The sequence below is a fragment of the Ovis aries genome, chromosome 8 (assembly GCF_016772045.2).
Source record: "Ovis aries strain OAR_USU_Benz2616 breed Rambouillet chromosome 8, ARS-UI_Ramb_v3.0, whole genome shotgun sequence".
In the NCBI taxonomy this organism is placed as follows: Eukaryota; Metazoa; Chordata; class Mammalia; order Artiodactyla; family Bovidae; genus Ovis; species Ovis aries.
In genome coordinates, this window is record NC_056061.1 from 68,446,569 (window position 1) to 68,470,816 (window position 24,248).

Here is a 24,248-nt window from a genome sequence, read left to right on the forward strand (position 1 = left end):
CAGAAAACTTTAAACAATTTTACAGTAATATCCATGTATCTACTATCTATATTCTACCATTAACATCTTACTTTGTCACACATCTGTCCATCTATGGAGTCATTTTGTTTTTGGATGCATTTCAAAGTAGGTTTATTACTGCCTTCTTGTTTGTTAACAAAACCCATAGAGAAACGTAAAACAGCACAAAGTGAAAACAATCTCACGAAAAAATGTTTAGCCTTTTTTGAACCCATCTTGTCTGGGTTGGTGAAGAGTATCGTCACTCCGGTTGCTGGCATTTTGCTGCTTCTCTGTTTCTCCTTTTAGCTCATCCATATGAGGTTCTGGGCAGCACTTGGAGGGCAAGTTTCCTGCAGTGTACACTGATGTTCAACTGAGTGTATTGTTTGTGGGTTCACGGCAAGTGCTTTCTGTGGTTGTTCTGACTCTGATGAGCTACTGAGGGCAAGATCTGTCAGTGAGCCAGCAGCTTCCTTCATGAGCTTCCTTCTTCCAGTCTGTTTAAAGTGACATGTTTACATCCTACTTTATAATTAACCCTCTAATAATTTTTTTTTAAGTTCTAGAAACGTGGTGAATTTTTTCAAACTAAGTTTAAGGTTTAATTTTGACTCTTAGTAAAAGATTTAACAATGACTATTTAACATATTCAGAGGAAGAATCACATTAGGCTTCTTCCACATCTCACCCTCTTCCTCTAATTTCTTTAGAAACATAATTTCAAAAATGGGAAATGTAAGGAAGTCAGTTCCTGATGTTAGAGAGGAATTCCCAATTGGTATATAAAGTCCTGTGTATTTAACTAACTACAGTTGGCCCTTCTGTTTTAAAAACATCACTGGCTGACACCTAGATGTGCAGTGTGCTTCATAGAGCAAAATTAGGTAATAGTCTCTTCAAGGAAATGAAATTTCATATATTTAATGAAAATTGGGGCATTTGTTAGCTTTGAGTCATATTAGATGATGAGTATTTTGTCTTTGAAAAGTACTTTAGAAAATTGTAGCATAATCATTGTATAGGAAGAATGACTAAAAAGGTTTTAATGATTATGTTTTTTTTCTTAAAATCATCAAATACCTAACCTTGTAAAGCCCTTGTTTGGATCACGTGAACCACAAGTTTGGTGTTTGTCTGTTACAAGTAATTTATAACCCACATGCCCTATCCAACTCATATAAAGAATTTGACCCTAAGGATGTATTTTAAGGATATCAAAGGATATATATTTTATGAAGCAATTAGAAAAACCTACAGTATTTTCAGAAGAAATCTGAATTATAATCAAATTTTATTTGGCTCTCTCAGACACTTAATGAAAACATACTAACTAGTCATTTCTTGTCTTACAAGGTGATTTCAGTTTATGTCCACTCTCTGTCTAAATAACCAGATTGTCCTCTTTCTTATGAATTAAAACTAGCATTTCAGAAGAATGTCAAAACTTTTCCCTGTCCAGATAAGGAAAATTAATAGAGAATTTAGCATGCTCAGCAAGCAAATACAAATGTTGCAATATTGAATACTGATATTATATTCACAGTAAAAACAGTCTTAACAGTAAGAAGTCTATTTGATTTTAAAAATTGTAGAGGAGACTTTTTCAGCTCTTTGGTTGAGCCTTTATACTAAGTGTGACTTTCCTTCAGTAGAATTCATTATGGCGCTTTCTAAAAGATAATCTTTCATAAGCATTGGTATCCGAGAATCTGTGCTCACTTACCAAACAAATACTGAGCTACAGGAAACAACCAAGAGAAGTTCATCAAGTAGCAAGCATTAAATCCTGAGCAGTGTTTATTTCTTTTAAAGTTCTGGACATTTTTTTCTTAATCCCATCTGTTGGACAGCATTCATTTGAGTTGGCCATTAAATTGTACTACTTGGTGAAGCGCTGGAGAAAGAGAAGACTTTGGAAAGTTAGAGTCACAAGAAAATAAATCATCCACCTCAACCAAACACCATAACCCCATTCAGAACATTCTGGTTTGAAAGCAAAATCCAAAGAAATGATTACATTCTGCTTCTATGGAAATCAAAGCAAAAAAATCAAGTATTTTGCTTGGATTTGAATGGAAATCAGCAACTCAGACATGCATCAGATGGTTTTAATTTGTTCTTTTGATGTGATTCAGATTTTCACATGAAGACTAGATCCAGTAATAAGTTTTTATCTGAATTCAGATAGATTGTTCTTATAAGCCTATGAGATGATCAGCAGTGAGAGATGTTCACCAGAGTATGGGCATTCTCGGGTTTTTTTCAGAAGAAAACAAGAAATCAGGAGGCAAAAGTTTTACTGTTAGTAAATAAACCAATGCTGTAAGGAAAAAAATAATATATCTATAAATTAATGATCAGTCTTTCTGCAGAATCTTGAACAGCTTTTTAAAGATGTTGGTGGAGTGTTTGATCAATGTAAAGTCAAATACCTGGCCTGATCTACTTTTCTGATTATATAATCTTTTATAGTAACTAAATCTTCATGCCTTTCCTCCCCTCCCCCACTCAATTAATAAACAGAAAAAAATGAAGAAGAAGAGCAAGAAGCAAAAATGGAACTTAAACGCAGACTCAGCAGAAAGGTAATGAAACTGTGACTGTTAATGAGCATGTGTATTTTGAGATATACTTCATTTTTAAACTGTAGATCAGTGCTATACATGTAAATCTGATATTTAGGAATATTCCTATTAACCTACTAACCATAAACATTCCTATTAACCTGCTAACTAATCACAGACATTAAAATAAATGTAATGCTTATAATGTAAATTATGTTTATATTAACAATTGCATAATATGCTAATTTTGAAAAGTTGACAATCAAAAGTTCTAAATTACATTTGCCAATTATGAAAATAGCATAATCTGTGTGAAAAAATTTAAACACCACAAGAAACAGAAAAGAAGACTGGAAAATCATGCAAATATCTCCCATTCATAATAGCCATTATTAACATTTCAGTCTATAGTTTTAAAAAACGCTCACACTTTCCACATGGTCTTTGAAATACTGAATAAATATTTGGTTATTATTGAAGATTCTGAACTGAGTGAGCAATTTATAAAGTGAACTTAATCATCCAGCTTGCCTGCTGCAGTGCTACCCAAGTTGACAAATGGTTTTGCTCCAAAACTCAGTCAGTTGTTTCTACTGATTTATGAAAATAAAAATCTGATACTAAGACCATAGCTTTTTCCTTTAGGTATTAAAATAGTAATAGTCTTCAGAAAAATTAAGCACTATCCGAATTTTCATGTATTATAAACACCTTGTTCAGACATTCTTTAGATAAACCTTTCACACCTGAATCAGGCAGGAAGAGTAAAATATGACATCTGCAGCAAAGTGTGTGACCTGACCCACATTTAATCTGGGCTGGCTGTGGATTCACAGCAAAAGCATTCACAGGCAGGTAGAAGAAGCACTCCATTCCCATTGGAAGGGTGGAGACTGTATTTCGAGAGGTTTTGGTTTTGATTTTTAGGGCAAAAGATCCTTAATTCATCTCTTTTTTTCCTCAAAGAGCCTAAACATCAAATAATAAGCTGAGAAAGATGCTGTAAGCCATTCTAGAGATGGCTCTTCTAGCAATTCATGGCCGTTAAGTTACCAGCTCCCTCGGAGGAAGGGTATGGCAGCCCACTCCAGTATTCTTGCTTGGAGAATTCCAGGGACAGAGGAGCCCGGAGGGCTACAGTCCATAGGGTCACAAAGAGTCAGACAGGACTAAGGCAACTTAGTGCGCATGTTACCAACTACGGATGAGCAATAACCCCTCCCCCTTGCTCAATCCACTGCTGTCCTACATATGATCTTTTCTCAATCCGTTTGGGGGCTTCCAGGAGACAACAGAGCTGCCCTACCTCCGATTGCCTGTACTGCACAGAGCTCCCTCCTACAGGTGCAAAACATTCCATAGACCTAATAGCCATCCTGGGACTGGCACAGCCCTGAAGGACAAGACTGGATGGAGAATTTCTAACCTGGGTAGCCATTGGTTACTTGCCTTTTGGGAAGTCGCCAGAGGCAAGGGTTTCTCTACTTCCTCAACTGTATCCACCCTGGAAAGGCAGTAAGAAGCTGCTGCTAAGTCACTTCAGTTGTGTCCAACTCTGTGTGACCCCACAGATGGCAGCCCACCAGGCTCCTCTGTCCCTGGGATTCTCCAGGCAAGAATGCTGGAGTGGGTTGCCATTTCCTTCTCCAATATATATATAGGACAGTAACTGAGACGATAACAAAACCACTTAGATTGTTCCTTCCTTTGTCCATCACCTACCAGGGCTTTATGAATATAGAAAGAGCCAAGTTGCCATATCCCAGGTCAGATGGGTTCAGGGTGTAGACCCAGAAAGTCTAAGAATCCCTGAATGCCTTGAATGTTAGAGCACTGACGGTTCAGCCTCTGGTTTTACTCAAGAGGAAGCTGAAGAAAGGGAATATTTTTGACTACAAAGGCATCCATTTTGGGGTGAGCATGCTTAATTTTTCCAAAAATTGAGCCCATGCAAATAAGGAATGATTCCAAAGAGGTCCACTTAGATCTTAGATAGTCTGGCTGTATATATATATATATATGGAGAGAGAGACTGAAAATGGACCTTTTCTGTAAAACAGAGGACTGAGTCTACCTAACTGACAGTACTATGACACCTCCCAACTGAGAAAGGTTGCAAAATCATGAATCTTTATATTGGAGAGTGGATGATACCTGTCAACCAGGGGCTAAGTTTCTTTAGTCTCTTAAGAACCATTTCTGTCTTATTCTTGGGCTTGAGAAGGGTCCAAAAGAGGAAAGCAAATGCGCACAGGGTATGGTAGATTAAATATAACTGTAAATTTGAATTTCACAAAGACCACAGACAGAATCCACCTAACTGGAAGTGTCTTAAAGGTTGCAGCTGGTTTTAAGCAGTTGTGACCTCCCTAAAGTGCAGTTTTCCAGTAAGTCCCCCCTTCATCATTCCTGCACATCAGTTTCTCTGGCCAAGGGTAAATGTCAAATCTTGGCCTGGGTCCTTAGACTCTCACAGAAGACTGTTGTAGGCTCACCCTTCACTGGACTATTTCTTTGTTATAACTTTGTGCATCTGTGAATATGCAGGTATAATGTAGAAGGAACAGGGATTTTTATTCTCATTTCTACAGTTTGTAGGGCTTCTGTCTTGATAATTCAATCTTTAAGCCAGCCATTCCATATCTGGATTACTATTGTGTCTGTACTGCTTCCTGTTCCCCATGTCAGAGATGCCAGGCAAGGTGGGGAAGATAGCACAATGCAGCCAGTTGCCAAAGATTGTGACCTATCTAACAAGGATGATTTTTATAGTCTCAAAATTAGGGCATACTGCTTTCTAGTTCTCATTAGAAACTCCCAAGATGCTGCTGCCTTTTTTTTTTTTTTTTTTGATATCTGAAAGTGACCTTATAACTTTGAAGTTCTCTATAGAAAAACATGCCACCATGAGGCTGTAAATGGTTTATTGAACTATCCTTTTTTCTTTATCCTCCTGCAGCTCAGTCTGAGACCCACAGTGGCAGAGCTGCAGGCTCGAAGGATCCTGCGGTTTAACGAGTATGTGGAAGTCACCGATTCACCTGACTATGATCGCCGGGCAGACAAGCCCTGGGCCAGGTTAACACCTGCAGACAAGGCAAGACGTCAGTGGCATGAGCCATGATTTTATTTATTTATGCTTTTATTGCTTTTCTGAAATTGCCAGTACCTACTTACCCTCTACTTAGTCATCTTGGGAGATCAAGTATTACCAAATATCCTAATACTTTTCTGCCTTTGATTATTTAAGCCGCTTAAGTGATATATTTAATATCGACATAGTTCTTTCAACTGAGTTTCAGAAAAAAAATTTGTTCTTAGTTACCATGTAACCCATCTGCAAACAAATCTGAATTGGGGTGGGAGAGTGCTTTCCCACAACCATTATTTACCCTTACACTTAGAAAATAAACAAGTTATTCTTGGAAAAGGTATTGATGTGTATTGAGGCTGGCACACATTTTCTATAAATGGCCAGAAAGTCAATATTTTAGGCTTTGTAGGCCATCCAGTCTTTATTACAATGGCTCAACTTTGCCTTTATAGCAGGGAAGCAGCCATAGACAATATGTAAGTGAGTGGATCTGTATGTGGTCCAATAAAACTTTATAAAAACAGATGATGAGGCAGAACACTCGATGACATAAATCAAAGCAAGATCTTCTATGACCCACCTCCTAGAGTAACGGAAATAAAAACAAAAATGAACAAGTGGGATCTGATTAAAAGCTTTTGCACAGCAAAGGAAACTACAAACAAGGTGAAAAGACAACCCTCAGAATGGGAGAAAATAATAGCAAAGGAAACAACTGATAAAGAATTAATTTCCAAATATATACAAGCAGCTCATACAGCTCAATACCAGAGAAGCAAACAACCCAACCAAAAAGTGGGAAAGGGACCTGAAGAGACATTTCTCCAAAATAAAAACATACAGGTGGCTAACAAGCACATGAGAAGATGCTCAACATCACTCATAATTAGAGAAATGCAAATCAAAACTACAATGAGATACCACTTCACACCAGTCAGAATGGCCATCATTAAAAAGTCTACAAACAGTAAATGCTGGAGAGGGTGTGGAGAAAAGGGAACACTCCTGCATTGCTGGTGGGAATGTAAACTGATATAGCCAGTGTGGAAGACATAATGGAGACTCCTTAAAAAGCTAGGAATAAAACCACCATATGACCCAGCAATCACACTCCTAGGCATATACCCTGAGGAAATCAAAACTGAAAAAGACACATGTACTCCAGTGTTCATTGCAGCACTATTTACAATAGCTAGGACATGGAAGCAACCTAGATGTCCATCAACAGATGAATGGATAAAAAAGCTGTGGTACATATAGATATTGGAATACTACTCAACCACAAAAAGGAACTCATTTGAACCTAATCTAATGAGGTGGATGAAACTAGAGACTATTATACAGAGTGAAGTAAGTCAGAAAGAGAAATATGAATATTGTATTCTGACACATATATATGGAATCTGAAGAGATGGTACTGATGAATTTATTTTCAGGGCAGCAGTGGAGAAATTGACATAGGGAACAGACCTATGGACATGGTGGGAGCAGAGGAGGGAGAAGGGGAGATTTATGGAGAGAGTAACACAGAAATTTGCAATACCAAATGTAAAATAGATAGCTAATGGGAATTTGCTGTATGACTCAAGGAACTCAAACAGGGTCTCTGTGACAGGCTGAAGGTTGGGATGGAGGGAGATGGGCTGGAGGTCCAGGAGGAAGGGGACATGGGTGTATCCATGGCTGATTCTCCTTGACATATGACAGAAAGCCACAAAACTCTGTAAAGCAATTATCCTTCAATTAAAAACTTTAAGAAAAACAGATGGTGGACCACATTTGGCCTGTGGATCATGGTTTACCAACCCTCAATCTCTTTCATGCCTCACAGTTCAGAAAAACTGCAATATATAGAGGGTTCCATCATGAAGAAAGACAATTTTATGAGTGTTATGGTTACATAGTTAAAGAATTTTGCCAATCCGTTGTTTGTTTTTACATTTTTCATTTTAAAGTTTTCCTGATCTCCCAAATAATGGTTTCTAATTTTTGTCTCTGAACAAAATTTGGTCTCAAATAAACCCATGTCATACCCAGTCTTAATATTAGAACTAAGCGTTTAGTTATACTCTATGCTGACACCATTTAATTGAATTCATTCTGTAAAGCACCTAGTATGAGTCAGGCTCATATTGGAGATATAGAGTCAGTAATTCTTAGCTCATAAGAAGTGAAAACTAGGAAGGAGTAAGGTTACAAAGGAAGAATGTTCCGAATGAAAAGGGAATTCTGGAGGCTGAGAAATAGCATCCAGGAAAGCCAATCAGTCCCTCACTGAAAGGACTGATGCTGAAGCTGAAACTCCAGCACTTTGGCCACCTGATTCGAAGAACTGACTCATTGGGAAAGACTCTGATGCTGGGAAAGATTGATGGCAGGAGGAGAAAGGGATGACAGAAGATGAGACAGTTGGATGGCATCACCGACTCAATGGACATGAGTTTGAGCAAGCTCCGGGAGTTGGTGATGGACAGGGAGGCCTGATGTGCGGCAGTCCATGAGGTCGCAAAGAGTTGGACACGAATGAGCGCCTGAACTGAACTGAAGCCAACATGAAGAGCCATTAAAAAACACTGAAATGAAATATCTATAAGGTGGGGAGAGAGAAGAGTTAGCCCAGCAGCCTGGGGAGGGGAGTGTCCCCTCACAAGTGGTTGGTTATGTAGTGAGAGGAGGCATTTTAACAGACTGACAGTGGAAAGAAGCCTGACTGTGGTGGGAACCCTGACAATAAAACACAGTCCCAAGAGTCTTGCGGTGAAGAAGAAATATAAGCTAGTCACTTGAGGGAGAATGACTGGGGATGCTGCAAGCTTGAGTGAGTAGCTTTGGAAAATGAAAATATCAAGAGAATGATTTTTTTTCTAATCTGTGGGAAATACTCGAGCCATCTTTTATGCCATGAGAAAGGAGCCAAAAGAAAGGGAAAGGTTGCCTCTGGGAGAAAAAGTCAGTCAGTGACAGAGTGGTGCATAATCAATGGAGCGGCAAGTCACTGCTTATGCAGAGAAGGTGAGGAGAAAACCCTTGAGGGTGGGATGGTCAGCGAGGCGGAGGAAGGTGCACTGAAAGAGGAGGCTTTCCCAGGCAGGTGGAATCACGTGGATTGAGGGCAGCCATGAGGGCGTGAAGGAGACTGTGATACTCAGGTCCTGGGTCAAGCCCACCATCAATCACTACCACGTTTCCTGAAGGAACTAGTCAAGTTTATGGGTTTCCAAGAATTGCTTATAAACTACTTAATGTGGTCTCTTGCCCTTAGGCAAGAGAGACCAGGTCATTGACTGTTGCTCAGCTGACAAATGGGCTTCTGTGGAGGGTCTGAAGTGGCTTGTTTACATGTCTGGTGCCTTGGCAAAAAGTGAAAAGAAAGTGTTAGTAACTCAGTTGCATCTGATTCTTTGGGACCCCATGAACTGTAGCCCCCCTAAGCTGCTCTGTCCATGGAGTTCTCCAGGAAAGAATACTGGAGTGGTAGCCTTTCCCTTCTCCAGGGGATCTTCCTGACCCAGGGATCAAACCCCGGTCTCCTGCATTGCAGGCAGATTGTTTACCACCTGACGATGTCTCAGAGGCTAGGCTTAGCCCTAGGCTCAGCTGGGGCTGTCCACCAAACCACCGACATGTGGCTTTTTCAGCATGGTGGCCTCAGAGTTGTTGTCAGATTTCTTACATGGTGGCTGGCTTGTCCCAGAGCACGTGCCCAGAGAAAACCAGGTAAAAGCTGCGTGGACTTTTCTGACCCAGCTTTAGAAGGCACCCAGCCTCACTTTCCCAACATTCTCTTAGTTCTAAGCAAGTCATAAGGTCAGCTCAGATTCAAAGGGAAGGTAATTAGCTCTATCTTTCAGTGGGGGGAATGGTGGCAAGGTCAGATTGTGAGCTGGAATTATTATTGCTGCCATCTTTGGAAAATGCAGTTTGCCATTTCCACCATTCCCAGTTGTTATGTTACTCAAATGTTGAACTTCAGAAAGGCAGGTAAGAGGGTGGCCAGGTAAATGAGTAGAAATCCCATGCAAGTGCAAAGTGTACAAGCAGTGAGAATCTAAATGATTAACCACCCTCGTGTGTAAACTGCATTTTCCCATATGCTCGAAATACTCCTTCCTAACTCTTGTTTGTTATTGGAAGGTAAAGTTTATCCACCTCGAGCTATAATAACAGAAAGGGTCTTTCTTTTAAATTTTGTTATTGAAACAAGAATAGATTCTTGTGCTGAACTTGTAGGCTGCAGGGGATATGTATTTGGTCAGGTTTTCTTCTGCAGGCTTAAGGTCTGTTCATGAGTAACTTGAAAGCACATGACATTCAAGTTTCCCTTGCCGATTGAACCCTGAGCGGCAGAGCTAAGCCAGGGGCCTCTCTACCCATACACGAGACTCATTTTCTCCTTTGGCATTTTCTCTCCCCTTAACCCTGAGATTTCCGAAGGTCTCAATGACTGCATTTTTAGAACTGGATTTGTATTGTAGGTTTTTTTCCTTCCTTAAAGAAAAATAAGAACAATTTCTTTTTAGATAGAAAAAAAATGTTGTATACTTTTTAAAGATAGAAAAAACGGCAATTTAAAATACTTCTTTTGCTGTACACCTGAAACTAACAGATTGTAAATCAACTGTACTTCAACAAAAATTTTTTAAAAGAAAATAAAAATGCTTTTAATGTATAGTACTTTGTATACACACAAGTGACTCATGTTCATTGGCAGAAATCAGAATATTCAAAAATACAAGATGAGAAAATAACAATTACAGTGCACATCAATGCATGATATTTTTAAGAGTTCCTAAAAATACTGTTTTTAACCTAACACTGGGAGAGATCATTTGTTTTCTCTTGATGTTAAAAGATTTGTATAGTGAAGTGTTACTTATTGCCCAGAGACACTAAAAGTATCAACAGTCTTAGGATATATTTTATTTCAGAATGAAAATGTATGCTAATTATCATTACTATAAAAATCATTTCTGGATTTCTGTTGCTTTTTACCTTAAAACATTTCATAATATATAATAAGATTTATAATAATATAGTTTTAGTTAATTGATAATAAAAACTTGTATTTACCTTTCATATTAAGAAGTTTTGCTTTTGAACTATATATCCCATTTAAAGAAAAAAAAACTATTGAAAGTAAATATTTCTATTTCTGCTCTCAGAATAAACACTGAACTTTCTGCCAGGCTAAAGAAGCCATCCTTTCTCTCTCTTTTGTTAGTGCTATTTTCTTAGCCCCACTAAGATACCACTTTGCATTTAAAATTTCTTTGAACTTCAAGTGTAAAGAAAAGGGATCAGTGTCAATTAGTCAATAACCAGTCAATAATCAGTGCCCAGTCTATGAAAACACTGTCAGGTGCTCTGGGAAATGTCATAAATCTGGTGTGTGTTAGTCACTCTTTGCAACCCCATGGACTGTATGGCACACCAGGCTCCTCTGTCCATGGAATTCTACAGGCATGCCTACTGGAGTGGGTAGCCAGCCATTCCCTTCTCCAGGGGGATCTTCCCAGGCCAGGGATTGAACCCTGGTCTCCTGCATTGCTGGCAGATTCTTTACTATCTGAGCCACCAGCTGCTGCTGCTGCTGCTAAGTCACTTCAGTCGTGTCCAACTCTTTGCGACCCCATGGACTGCAGCCTACCAGGCTCCTCCGTCCATAAGATTTTCCAGGCAAGAGTACTGGAGTGGGGTGCCATTGCCTTCTCCGATCTGAGCCACCAGAGAAACCCTTAAATCTGGTAGTCATGTTAAACTGCCCACAATGGGAAAGAGAAGTGGTGGGGGGAATGCCTTATTAATTGTAAACTCAATGGAGCTTAAGTCACCTTTAAGGTAAAATTTTTTATTTTAGAATATCTGTGCTCAGGTAGGTTGTTCGGTCGCTTAGTTGTGTCTGACTTTTTGTGACCCCCCCCCCCCATTGGACTGCAGCATGCCAGGCTTCCCTGCCCTTCATCATCTCCTGGAGTTTGCTTAAAACTCATGTCCATTGAGTCGGTGCTTGGGTAGAGCACAAGAAACAAATACACATATAGTAAGCTATATGTGGCCTATGTAATCTACATATGGCCTATATCAGTATCTGTGCTGAGGTAGATGAACCCTAAGGTGACAAGTAGAGCCAAAGAAGGCCATCAGCTTGGCTTGAAGACCAAGGCTCACACAGCAGTTGCCATTTCCCTGGGGTTGGCCATGGAAGCTCCATGGGTGGGGAAGGCAGGCTTTAGAGCTGGGTGCTTATGGATTTGATTCCTGCTTGGCCACTTGGTAGATGTTTGACCTTGGCCAAGGTATTTAACTTGGGTTTCCTCACTAGTAAAGTAGATCCAATTAGATCTATCTTAAGAATTAGGTAGATTATTTGTGAAGTTTCAGCTCATCAGTAAATGGTAACTCTTACCAGTATTACATTCATGGTCAGGCTTGATAATTTAAGCTTTGTTCCCCACTGGTGACATTTTCACTACTCATTGAAGCCTCAGTTTACAGTCTTGTCTAAATGTATCCAATGAAAGAGAATCCAGAATTTTTCAGATGATACATGGGTTTGTCCAACAAGTTACCTAGTAGTCATTTATTAAAAACCTCCTAATATATTAAGTATTAACTTAAATGCTGGGAACATAAGAATGAATAGAACACACCACCCTTCCAGAGATACAATGTCTAAACAGGTCCTAGGAAAGACTGAGATTTTAATGCCATACGGAGATATTTTTTGGCTTGTTCGTGCTTACCCAGACAGCTGAGTATACTTACCTACCCATGGCATTGATCTTGATGAGTAGTCAAGAAATCCTCTCCATGTTAAATATCAGATTTTTATCAAAGAAATAAACAAAAGACATGAAAATGATGGGAGTTCTAGTTCATCCTGGCTTCACAGATTGTTATTTGAGAAAGCAGCAAGGTCTGTGTATTCAGCAAATCACCTGTTGCCTCTGGCCAGGCTGACCCTTGAGTGGGCTGGGAGGGATAAATAGATGTTCTATTACCAGTCATCACAAGTAACCAGTCATCAGTTTTAAACCTAGTTCCAGTCTTTTTTGTTTTTTTCCTTTGTCCTTTCATAATTCTCATGGTACCAAAAATTACTACTTGGTGCCAGTACTGTCTTCTGTGGGCTTGATTTGTTTCTATCTTAGAAATACCTAGTTTTGGCTGAATGACTTCCCATGGTTGATAGAACTCAGCACCATTCAGGCTCCAATCCCACTAACTCTGCCTACCTCTTCCTGTCCCTTTATCTTTCAAAAAAAAATCAGTCCCAGGACTTCCCTGGTGGTCCTGTGGTTGAGACTCCATGCTTTCAATGCAGGGGGCACAAGTTCGATCCCTGGTCAGGGAATTAAGATCCCACATGCTGCAGGGTGAGGCCAAAAACAGACAAACACACACACACAAAAACAACTCAAAAAAATATCAGTGCCATTTATACTTATGTGAATAGTTATTAGACTTCAATTCTGGTCTCATTTGTATAGAAAGGAGTTAAGATTATTGTCCATGCATTTCCCTAACATAAAGGACATTTAATTACTTTTTTTTCCATTTTCAAAACTCTCTCAGGAAACTTTAAATGATAAGAGGGAGTAACTTGTGGAATAAGGCCGTGGTCTTTCTTCAGTAGATTTTTTTAAATGAGTATTACATTCCTTTAACTGCCTAGAGTCACATCTTCCTGATGTATATTTTCAAATAACCAGCCCCTGTAATTTCCTATCATATTCATTGCCTGTAATTGACTCGGCATTTCTAATTATAACCAGCGCACACAGTCTAGAGATCTGAGACAGTTATGTGGATGACATATGCCCTGGAGTTCATTTTATTAGAAAGAGTGTGGGACTGGAAGTAAGAGGGCCTATCTGTCTCCGTACAGAGTCGTCACAATATTAATGACTGTATCCCTGTGCTATACATTGTATCCCTATGACTCATTTATTTTATAACTGAAAGTTTGTACCTCTTAATCTCTCTCACCTATTTTACTCATCCTTCTTCCTACCCCTCTTACCCCTGGCAGCCACCAGTTTGTTCTTTGTATCTATGCATCTGTTTCCTGTTTGTTATGTTTGTTCATTTGTTTTTTTAGATTCCACATATAAACGAATCATCATACGGTATTTATTTTTCTCTGTCTGACTTAGTTCACTCAACATAGTACTCTCTAGGTCTATCCATGTTGTTGCAAATGGCAAGATTTCATTATTTTTATGGCTGAGTAATACTCCATTGTGTGTGTGTGTGTACGTGTGTGCATATACTATATGTAGTATAGTATATATACATACTATATGTATGTACATATACTATGTCTTCTTTATCCATTCATCTATCAGTGGACACTTGAGTAGATGAAGGGAAGCTTTTTGATAGATGTTAATTGGTGATGAGTATAGAGAGTCTTTGCTGTTTTAAATATGTTTCTTTTTTGGCTACGTTGGGTTTTTGGTGTTGCACTCAACAGTTAGAACTGGACATGGAAGAACAGACTGGTTCCAAATAGGAAAAAGAGTATGTCAAGGCTGTATATTGCCACCCTGCTTATTTAACTTCTATGCAGGGTACATCATGAGAAACGCTGGACTGGAAGAAACACAAGCTGGAATCAAGATTGCGGGGAGAAAATATCAATAACCTCAGATATGCAGATGACACCACCCTTATGGCAGAAAGTGAAGAGGAACTAAAAAGCCTCTTGATGAAAGTGAAAGAGGAGAGTGAAAAAGTTGGCTTAAAGCTCAACATTCAGAAAACGAAGATCATGGCATCTGGTCCCATCACTTCATGGGAAATAGATGGGGAAACAGTGGAAACAGTGTCAGACTTTATTTTTGGGGGGCTCCAAAATCACTGCAAATGGTGACTGCTGCCATGAAATTAAAAGATGCTTACTCCTTGGAAGGAAAGTTATGACCAACCTAGATAGCATATTCAAAAGCAGAGACATTACTTTGCCGACTAACGTCTGTCTAGTCAAGGCTATGGTTTTTCCAGTAGTCATGTATGGATGTGAGAGTTGGACTATAAAGGCTGAGGGCCGAAGAATTGATGCTTTTGAACTGTGGTGTTTGAGAAGACTCTTGAGAGTCCCTTGGACTTCAAGGAGATCCAACCAGTCCATTCTGAGGGAGATCAGCCCTGGGATTTCTTTTGGAAGGAGTGATGCTAAAGCTGAAATTCCAGTACTTTGGCCACCTCATGCAAAGAGTTGACTCATTGGAAAAGACTCTGATGCTGGGAGGGATTGGGGGCAGGAGGAGAAGGGGACGACAGAGGATGAGACGGCTGGATGGCATCACTGACTCGATGGACATGAATCAGAGTGAACTCTGGGAGTTGGTGATGGACAGGGAGGCCTGGCGTGCTGCGATTCATGGCGTCGCAAAGAGTCGGACACGACTGAGCAACTAAAATGAGCCGAAATGAATTCAGCCTTTCTTTAGTTGCAGTGAGTGGGTCCATTTTTCCTTGCAGTGCACAAGATTCTCGTTGCGGTGACGTCTCTTGTTTTAGAGCACAGGCTCTAAGCGTGGGCTTCAGCAGTCGTGGCATGCAGGCTTAGTTGCCCCTTGACATTTGGGATCTTCCCAGACTAGGTATCAAACCGGTGTCCCCAGCATTGTGAGGTGGATTCTTAGCCACTGGACCATCAGGGAAGCTCCATTCTTCACTATTTTAGCTCCTGGTTCTGGGTATCAGCTTTTACAGTGAGTAAAGAAGAGTGTCCTTACTATTGATCTCATTTGTGAAAGAAGATATGTACTCTTATCACAGGGGACTTGGGCCCTGAAATGTTTCTCTACTGGATTCATCCTCTTTCAAAAGCCAGTGGCAAGGACCATGGCCACAGTTCCCAGCCTCAGGTTCCTCATAGAAACTACAGGGACTGAGGAATAGATTTGGAGAGAAAAACAATCTATGACTGTAGGATTTAAACATAAGATTGAAAACAGCATTGGGGAAAAGCTTATATATTGCAGAGTGATAGCTAGTGACGAGAGAAAGCCAGAGAAGCCTCAGGGATTTCTTCTTTTTTTTTTTCCTTTTCTAAAATACATCATTTTCCAATCACAAAGTGTGTATTCTGGGCTCTGTCATTCAGTCGTGTCCAGCTCTTTTCGACCCTTTGGATCGTAGCCAGCCAGGTTCCGTGGGATTTTTCAGGCAAGAGAACTGGAGTGGGTTGCCATTTCCTCCTCCAGGGAATCCTTCTGACCCAGGGATCAAACCTGCATGTCCTGTGTCTCCTGTATTGTAGGTGGATTCTTTACCTGATGAGTTAGTGGGAAAGCCCCCAATCACAAAGTAGATTTTCTTATCACTGTGGTTTGTAACTTCATTCTGTGTTTCAGCTGAGAAGTCCATTTCTCAGAGGTTCTGAGGATGCTTTTATGAGTATTTTTTCATTTACAAAACTGCTTCATAAGGACTTCCCTGGTGGTTCAGTGGTAAAGAATCTGCCTCCCAATGCAGGGGACTCCGGTTCGATCCCTGTTGCAGGAAGACTCCACATGGTTCAGAGCAACTAAGCCTGTGAGCTGCAACTACTGGGCCTGTGCATTTTAGGGCCCATGCTCCATAACAAGAGAAGCCACCACAATGAGAAGCCTGTATACCACAACCAGAGAGTAGCCCCTGCTTGCCACAGCTAGAGCAATCTGCCCACTCCCAGCAACAAAGATCTCAAGCAGCCAAAAAAAAAAAAAAAAAAATCTTCTTCATAGAAAAATTAGAAAATAAAGATAAGCATAAAATTGAAACCAAAAAACCATCCATGATCTAGCCAGTATTGTTAGTGATAACCGGTGTTCACATTTGAATGAGTATCTCAGCTTTTCAACCTGTAAGCATCTCTTCCAACCCCAGCATGTACATGGCTTGGATGATGTATTCAATAAATAATAATGGAAACAGCATTCTCCTAGATATTTTCTTTGAGTGGCTTTAAGTGCTGTGCTGAAATGTTTAATTCTAATTGTCTAAACTTTCAATACCAAAGAATAAATAGCAATTGCCTTCTCTGTAGCTCTGTGGCAGCTTGTCAAAGCCATGCTGCTGTGGGTGGTATGAAATGCAGAACTTTCATAGGAAAATGATACTGTTTCTCAGAAAAACTCATGACCTGTACTATCCTTGTGGTCACCGAGGATGCGGTGGGTGTGTGACTCATAGATCAGGCCCCAGGGTGGGTTTGGCAAAGGTCCCCTTCCTCTCTGCCTTGTCAGTGACACTTGCAGAGATCTGTCCTGGTTTTTGTTTGGCTGTAGTATCGATACTACATTTATCCCATCGTTAGAGGTAGGAACTCGAAATTCCTTTCTTCAAGATACTTCATAAAAGAATGTCTGCTTCATTGATTCTATATATGCTGAGGAAATGTGTGCTCTAACTAGAAATTCTGTTTATCTATTGTTTCCTACTTAGGCAGCAATAAGGAAAGAACTAAATGAATTTAAAAGCACAGAAATGGAAGTTCATGAAGAGAGTCGACAGTTTACCAGGTAGGTATGCAGTTGTGCAAATTAAAAATGGGTAAGATGGTAAATTTTATGTTACATGTATTTCATCACAATTTAATTTTTTAAAAAATATAGGTTAGCACAACACCATCTAGTGAACATTTCTGAAATTAAGTCCTTTTTTTTGTTTGTTTTCTTCCAAAGAAGTCTAAATCATTCTAGACGTCTGTGTTTTGGTTTTTTCCTTAGTTTTATATTCTGGTCCAAAAAACAAGCGTCAGCATCATTTATTCTGCTCTTAAAGAGACTCAGTTGAAGTTTTATGCCCAGAACAGATGCTGGTGAAAGTCAGTGTGGGCACAGACATGTCTACTTAGGACTCGCAGTAGACATAGCTTAGAAAGGGTAGAAGCTCAGTTTTTAGAAGGCATAGCTTAGAAAGGAATCTGATTTTTACTGATGCCACAGAAGCTCACTATAGTCCTACCATTTTTTCTGCCAACACACTTCAGTTTCACAGGCCGCTAAAACTGGAAGAGGCTTGAGTGATCATATAGTCTGACCCCCGTACTTCATAGGTGTTCTGTTTATTTCTCTCGTATGGGTTTAAGAGCTTTGCTATATGTGTGTGTGTGTGTGTGCTCAGTTGTGTCTGACTCTTTTGCCACCCCGTGGACTAAAGCCCGCCAGGCTCCTCTGTCCATGAAATCTTCCAGGCAAGCTTCTTTTCCACTACAAGAATCTTGGAGTGGGTTGCCATTTCCTACTCCAGAGGATCTTCCAACCCAGGGATCAAACCCATCTCTTGCATCTCCTGCTTTGGCAGGTGGATTCTTTACCACTGAGCCACCTGGGAAGCCCCTTTGCTATATATACATAACAGATGTTCTATAAGATTTTTCAAAGAATTTGCATGTCAGTCAAATCTTTGAAGCCTGTTGTTGTTCAGTCACTAAGTGGTGTCCTACTGTTTGCAACCCCATAGACTACAGCATGCCAGGCCTCCCTGTCCCTTACTATCTCCCAGAGTTTGCCCAGGTTCATGTCTTGAGTCAGTGATGCTATCCAACCATATCATCCTCTGCTGCCCTCTTCTCCTTTTGCCTTTAGTCTTTCCCAGCAGTAGGGTCTTTTCCAGTGATCAGGTGGACAAAGTATTGGAGCTTCAGCTTCAGCATCAGTCCTTCCAATGAGTATTCAGGGTTGATTTTTTTTTAGGATTGACTGGTTTGATCTCCTTGCTTTGAAACTTAAATTGTTTAAAATAAAATAAAACATACTGGGACAGATGATTACATGAAGAATACCATGGTAGATCTTTCTGGAAAGCAAATACTGATCCCCAAACTAGAAACAGCCTCTGTAAAGCAGCCTTGCATCAGGGTGTGATGGTATCTGCAATGGGTTTTTTTGTTTGTTTTTTTTTTTGGTAACAGCTGATATGAATGTAAGCTTTAAAAGTGTTTCCCACAATATAGTGGTTAACACTCTTTAAAATGTGTTTGAAGACATTGGTGGAGGAGTGGGTGAATTAGATGAAGGGGATTAAGAGGTACGAACTACCAGTAATGTACAGCAAAGTAATGTACAGCAGAGGAAATACAGTCAATAATATTGTAATAACTTTCTACAGTGACAAATGGTAACAGACTTATCATAGTGATCACTTCATAATGTATAAAAATACTGAATCTCTTATGTTGTATATCTGAAACAAATATAATTCCCAGGTAACTCAGCTGGTAAAGAATCTGCCTGCAATGCAGGAGACCCCCCACCCTACCCCGGCTTGATTCCTGGGTCAGGAAGATCCCCTGGAAAAGGGATGGGCTACCGCTCCAGCATGCTTGGGCTTCCCTGGTGACTCAGACTGTAACGAATTCATCTGCAATGCAGGAGACTTGGGTTCAGTCCCTGGGTTGGCAAGATCCCCTGGAGGAGGGCATGGCAACCCACTCCAATATTCTAGCCTGGAGAATCCCCATGGACAGAGGAGCCTGGCAGGCTACAGTCCATGGGGTCGAAAAGAGTCGGACATGACTGAGCAACTAAGCACACACAAGTCAATTACAGTTCCATTTTCTAGAAAATTAAATTTCCAGAGAAGGAAAAAGTGTTCATATCACTGAGATGAATATTCCTTGCTTAGGTATTCTTTAAAACTTGGCAGTAAAGCAAATGTCTCCTGGTATTTTTCCATTAATTTATATTACATCATTAGTGTTACATTATGGTTGAAATATATTTAGGCTCTGAAACTTACAAAAATAATACTTATGATTTTCAAGTTGTTTTCAGTATTTCTTTAAACAGTAAGAGGTTTGGTAAATGCTGCTGAGTCTTATCAAAATAAACAAACATATGATAATGTTTTACGTTTAGAAAATTGCTCATATGGAAGATTATGGTGCTCTTAGCCCCAGCCATCCTTAGAGGGAATAAACACGGCATGAATCATGACCTGGCTCTTTAAATGGAACCCGACATAGAGCAACTCAATTATTAGCCTTTCTCATTAGTGCCAGGCGTTATCTGCTTATAAGAGGAAGCCTTCCCTTCAAATTCTAAACCTATTAGCTGCCTGCGGATTTAGGGTGGTTAATAAAAGGATTGAGACAGCACTGCTTCATCTGTCCAGGCACCTCTTTATCCAGAGATAATCTCCCACATAGTGATGTGTTAGTCAACTCTAGGAGGACCCATTCCCACATTCCCCATTCCCTTCCTTAGCTCTGTATCTCCGGAGAGAGTCATAAAAAGCTGGTAACATTGGTTGTCTCTAGGAGGGAGATTAGATGACTAGGGGCCAGGCACAGTGGGGAGACGACACTACTTATCCTTCTGAACCTTTTGGATTTTTGAAACATGAGAATGTATCACCTTGTTGAACATGTTTTTAAATTTCACGAAAATGAAGGATCCATTTCCGAAGTTGTCTTTCTATCAGTGAGGTTTCCAGCATGGTGGTTTTTCATGAGTAGTGTGCTGGCACTGCTACCGTGACATGCCTGCTATTGGTGTACCGCAAAGACACTTCTAAAAACTCCGTCATGAGTACGTTCCCTGAACGCTTGACCTGAAGATGGATTGTAGCCCATCCATCTAGAGTGGAAAGGTCCACTCCTTCATCTGATTCTCTGTTTCTCCAGATAGCTCTTGAAATTGAAATGCATTCTAGGGCCATATGAGAAGCATGAGGATAAGTGGCCCATATAAGAGTTCATCCTTTGGCTTGCAAAGTACCAAGCTCTAACCTCTGTTCTTTAGAACATTTTCAGCTTGTCCAGCCACATACTGTTTTTTCTCCCCATCCCAGCAGCTGCCCACCTGGTCCACTGTTCAAACCCCAAAAGACCATTTGAAGAGCACTGTACTATTAAATAGGGCCAGTGCATTCTGGAAAGAAATCACCATGGCAAAGAAAACCCACTTCCCTTTCCAAAGTAAATGGGATTTCTACAATTTCAAAGTAATTCTTTAAATTATAAAGACATGTAAATTGTTTGAAAAGACTTTACAGAAAAAACTAAACTTTAAAATGGTTACAGCTGAATGGTAGGATCTATGACTAGTTGTAACCTTTGAATATTCTGTTTTCCAAATTTTTTAAAATGTCAACATGTATCAGACTTATAATCAAGAGAGAATATTGCTTTAAAAAATAAACATCGAATTTTGTAAACAAGAACATTTTTAGAGTGTGCAAAATAATGCTTTCATACGTATAATTCTCTGTGGGTGCATGTGTGTGCCTGGGTGCTCAGCTGCTCAGTGTGTCTGACTCTTTGGGATGGTAGCTTGCCAGGTTCCTCTGTTCATGAGATTTTGTCAACGAGAATACTGGGGTGGGTTGCCATTTCCTCCTCCAAGGGATCTTCCTGACCCAGAGATCAAACCCACATCTCCTGCATTGCAGGAGGTTTCTTTTACCACTGAGCCATCTGGGAAGCCCCTTATATAATTTTATTAGTTTCTATATTATTTGCTTAATATATTAAGCAAAGAATCATTAAATTGATAACTCTTAGAATCAAAATGGGCCTCAAGAGATTACTGGCATAATGTTGAGTGGAAAAATCCAGATAGTGACTAAAGTATACGTATGTAGCAGTGGTTTGCTTTAAAATTCAGATGCATAGGAAAAAGATTGGGAAATAACATTAAAACATCCATAAAAAGAATGAAATATTGCCATTTGTAGCAGTATGGATGGCCCTAGAGAATATCATATTAAGTAAAGTAAGTCCGACAGAGAAAGACAAATATTATCTGATATCACTTATGTGCAAAATCTAAAAAATACAAATGAACCTATATACAAAACAGAAACAAACTCAGACATAGAAAACAAACATGTAGTTACCAAAGGGGAAAAAAGGGTAGAAGGGACAAATTAGGAGTGTGGAATTAATATATGTAAACTACTATACATAAACTAGATAACAGTAATTTACTATATAACATAAGTAATTATATTCAGTATCTTTTAATAACCTATAATGGAAAATAGTCTGAAAAAAGTATATGATTGAATCTATTTGTTGTACACCTGAAACACACTCAATATTATAAATCAATTCTACTTCAATAAAAATAAATAAATGAATAGATAGATAAAAATAAGTAATGCCAAGTCTTAAGGGGAAAAAAAACAACTCTTAATGGTGTGTCATAGAGTGGACCTATAGGGGGTTTTTCTCTACTTTTCAAGTTTCCCTAATGTAGTTATGTTAAGAAGTGTGTTTGTGCATGTGTGTGTGTTTAAAATAATTATCTAGGGACTTTCCTGCTGGTCCAGTGGTTAAGACTCTGTACTCCTAATGCAGGGAAATCAGGTTCAGTCCCTGGTAAAGGAACTAGATCCCACATGCCACAACTAAAATAATACTGCATGCTACAACTAAGACCTGGTGCAGCCAGATAAATATTAAAAATAAATATTTTTAAAATACAGTAATTATTTCATTCTGTGCCATCTTGAGCTATTATAGCCTATGTAGATTTATAGATAAATTAAACTACCCTTTGAGCTTTCTACACAGGCTTATCAAAATGCGACATGGCAAGAACTATACTTGTGACCTCAATAAACATTAATTCAGTGATTTCCGTCGTGGTCCAGTGGTTAAGACTCTGTGCTTCCACTCAGGCAGCAAGGGTTCGATCCCTGGTCAGGGAACTAAGATCTCACATGCTGTGCAGTGTGGCCAAAAATTAAAAAAAAAAAAAAAAATTAATTAAGGGCCCTCCACAGAGAATGAGAAGGAAATGGCAAACCACTCCAGTATTCTTGCTTGGAGAATCCCATGGACTGAGGATCCTGGCAGGCTACAGTCCATGGGTCACAAGAGTCAGACATGATTTAGCAACTAAACCACTACCACCACAGAGAATGAGAAGGCTGCTTCTGTAGAGATACTCTCTTGAGGGCTCCATTTCCTTGCTGCCTGGACAGAAACTGAAAAGAATTGCAAAATGTCGCTTAGACCCCCAGAGTTGCAAGCATGGCTTCGTATTCGGACTCACGAATTCCCATCCAGCATGTGATCTGACTTCAGTTGAACAAGGAGCAGTGGTCTAGGAGAACCTCTTCATTTGTTTAACATAACTGTATGTGCCTTGACCATTTAACCCTTTTAAATAAAGAGGAAATTAATTACTCAGGATTTCTGAATATATCAACTAGGAGAGTACAGGAAAGTAATGTTTTACACTTGAGAGACATTTCATATTTTATATTGTCTGAACTGAATTTATAGGAAGGTGAAGAAATTTTTATGTATTTGTGGAGGAGCCATTATGGGAAAGAGTTATTTTTACCTGAATTCCATGACTTAAAGTTAGTTTTTTGCTCCTCTTCACTCTCTCTCAAAACTATGAATATAAGAAAAAAAATTATTGACGTTTTTAACACGAAGAAAATATAGATAGCTTCCAAGTTTGAGTTTCAGGAAAGTTCTGAAAAAAAGGGTAGATGAAAAGCTTAAGTATCGTGAGGGCACAGTAATGCTATTTATTGCTTCATCAACTTGAAGCCTAAAGCCAAACTGTCATTCTGTCAGGTAGGCAAACTTCCCCAGAGGTAAAGCTGAACTTCGTGTACCTCAAAATGAATGCAAACCACTGAGCGGTACCAAACTTAAGAATAATTTTGCATTTTCAGCACCTCTAACCATAAAATGTTGGAGTTTATTTTGAAGATAAGATGCCTAATTTAAACAGGATATAAATGTTCCTTTCTGATTGGATAGTGTAAGAAAATATATGGGTATTTTGACCAGATCTGGGCAGTGCTTATAAGGAGAGGTTACAGTTCTGACCCCCCAGCTTTGTCAGCATATTACCGCATTCAGAGTATTGGTTAGTTGTCGTCTTCTCCTCCCCAGTCTAGACGCTATGCTGATGGCCTGACTTTCCAACAAAATCCAGTCTGTGAACTCATTCTGTAATGGGATCCATGGGCAAATACTGTCCGCAGAAAAACACAAAAAAAATTTGTAGTGTCCTGCTAACTTTTGGAAATTAAAAGCAAGACACTTTCCAGGAAAATGCTGGGTTTTAAAAGGTTCTAAATCTTATCTGGTCCACTGGCTACTCCCATTGTTGCCCAACCCAATTTCTTTTTAAATATTTATTTATTTATTATTTGGCTGCACCGGATCTTAGTGGCAGCATGCAGGATCTAGTTCCCTGACTAGGGATCGAACCCAGGGCCCTTGCATTGGGAGGTCTCACCCAACCCTATTCTTAATTTACCGTCTTCCTCCCAGAGACATTACTGATTGAAGAGAAAGCCTCTTGTGTCAGCTTTCCCCACTCTTGTTCTTGGAACCCAAGGCCAAGTGAAGATTAGGACACTGTGGAATAATTGGTCCTGCAAATTTGGAGAGACCTTAGAAAATTGCTAAATTGGATGAGTTTATATTTAATTCCCCGGGGAGGGGGGGAATAAATCCAGCAAAGAGGGATCTTTGCTCGGTCATTGTGTGAAGATCCTGCAGGTGCGGTGTTTGTGTATTCAGGGCTCCCGGTGCTCCTCCTCCCTCCCCCCTCGCGGTGTGGGTGGTGCTCCTCTGTCCTGCTTCTCGTTTCACTCTCCCTGCCGCCCCCCACCCG

General features: G+C 39.7%; 1 protein-coding gene across 9 annotated transcripts in view; it reads left to right on the forward strand.

The window, feature by feature from the left end:
* PHACTR2 (phosphatase and actin regulator 2) overlaps window positions 1–24,248 on the forward strand; it is a 143,917-nt gene that overhangs the window by 109,389 nt on the left and 10,280 nt on the right. For 6 of the 9 annotated variants that reach the window (XM_012183029.4, XM_027972511.3, XM_060419769.1 and 3 more), the window contains 3 exons: window positions 2,527–2,588; window positions 5,527–5,664; window positions 17,098–17,174. In XM_012183029.4, the coding sequence (XP_012038419.1) occupies window positions 2,527–2,588; window positions 5,527–5,664; window positions 17,098–17,174 (277 nt within the window). Of the gene's footprint in view, window positions 1–2,526; window positions 2,589–5,526; window positions 5,665–17,097; window positions 17,179–24,248 lie in introns of those variants that run through there. The other 3 variants (XM_060419763.1, XM_060419766.1, XM_060419768.1) reach the window with 1 other exon arrangement.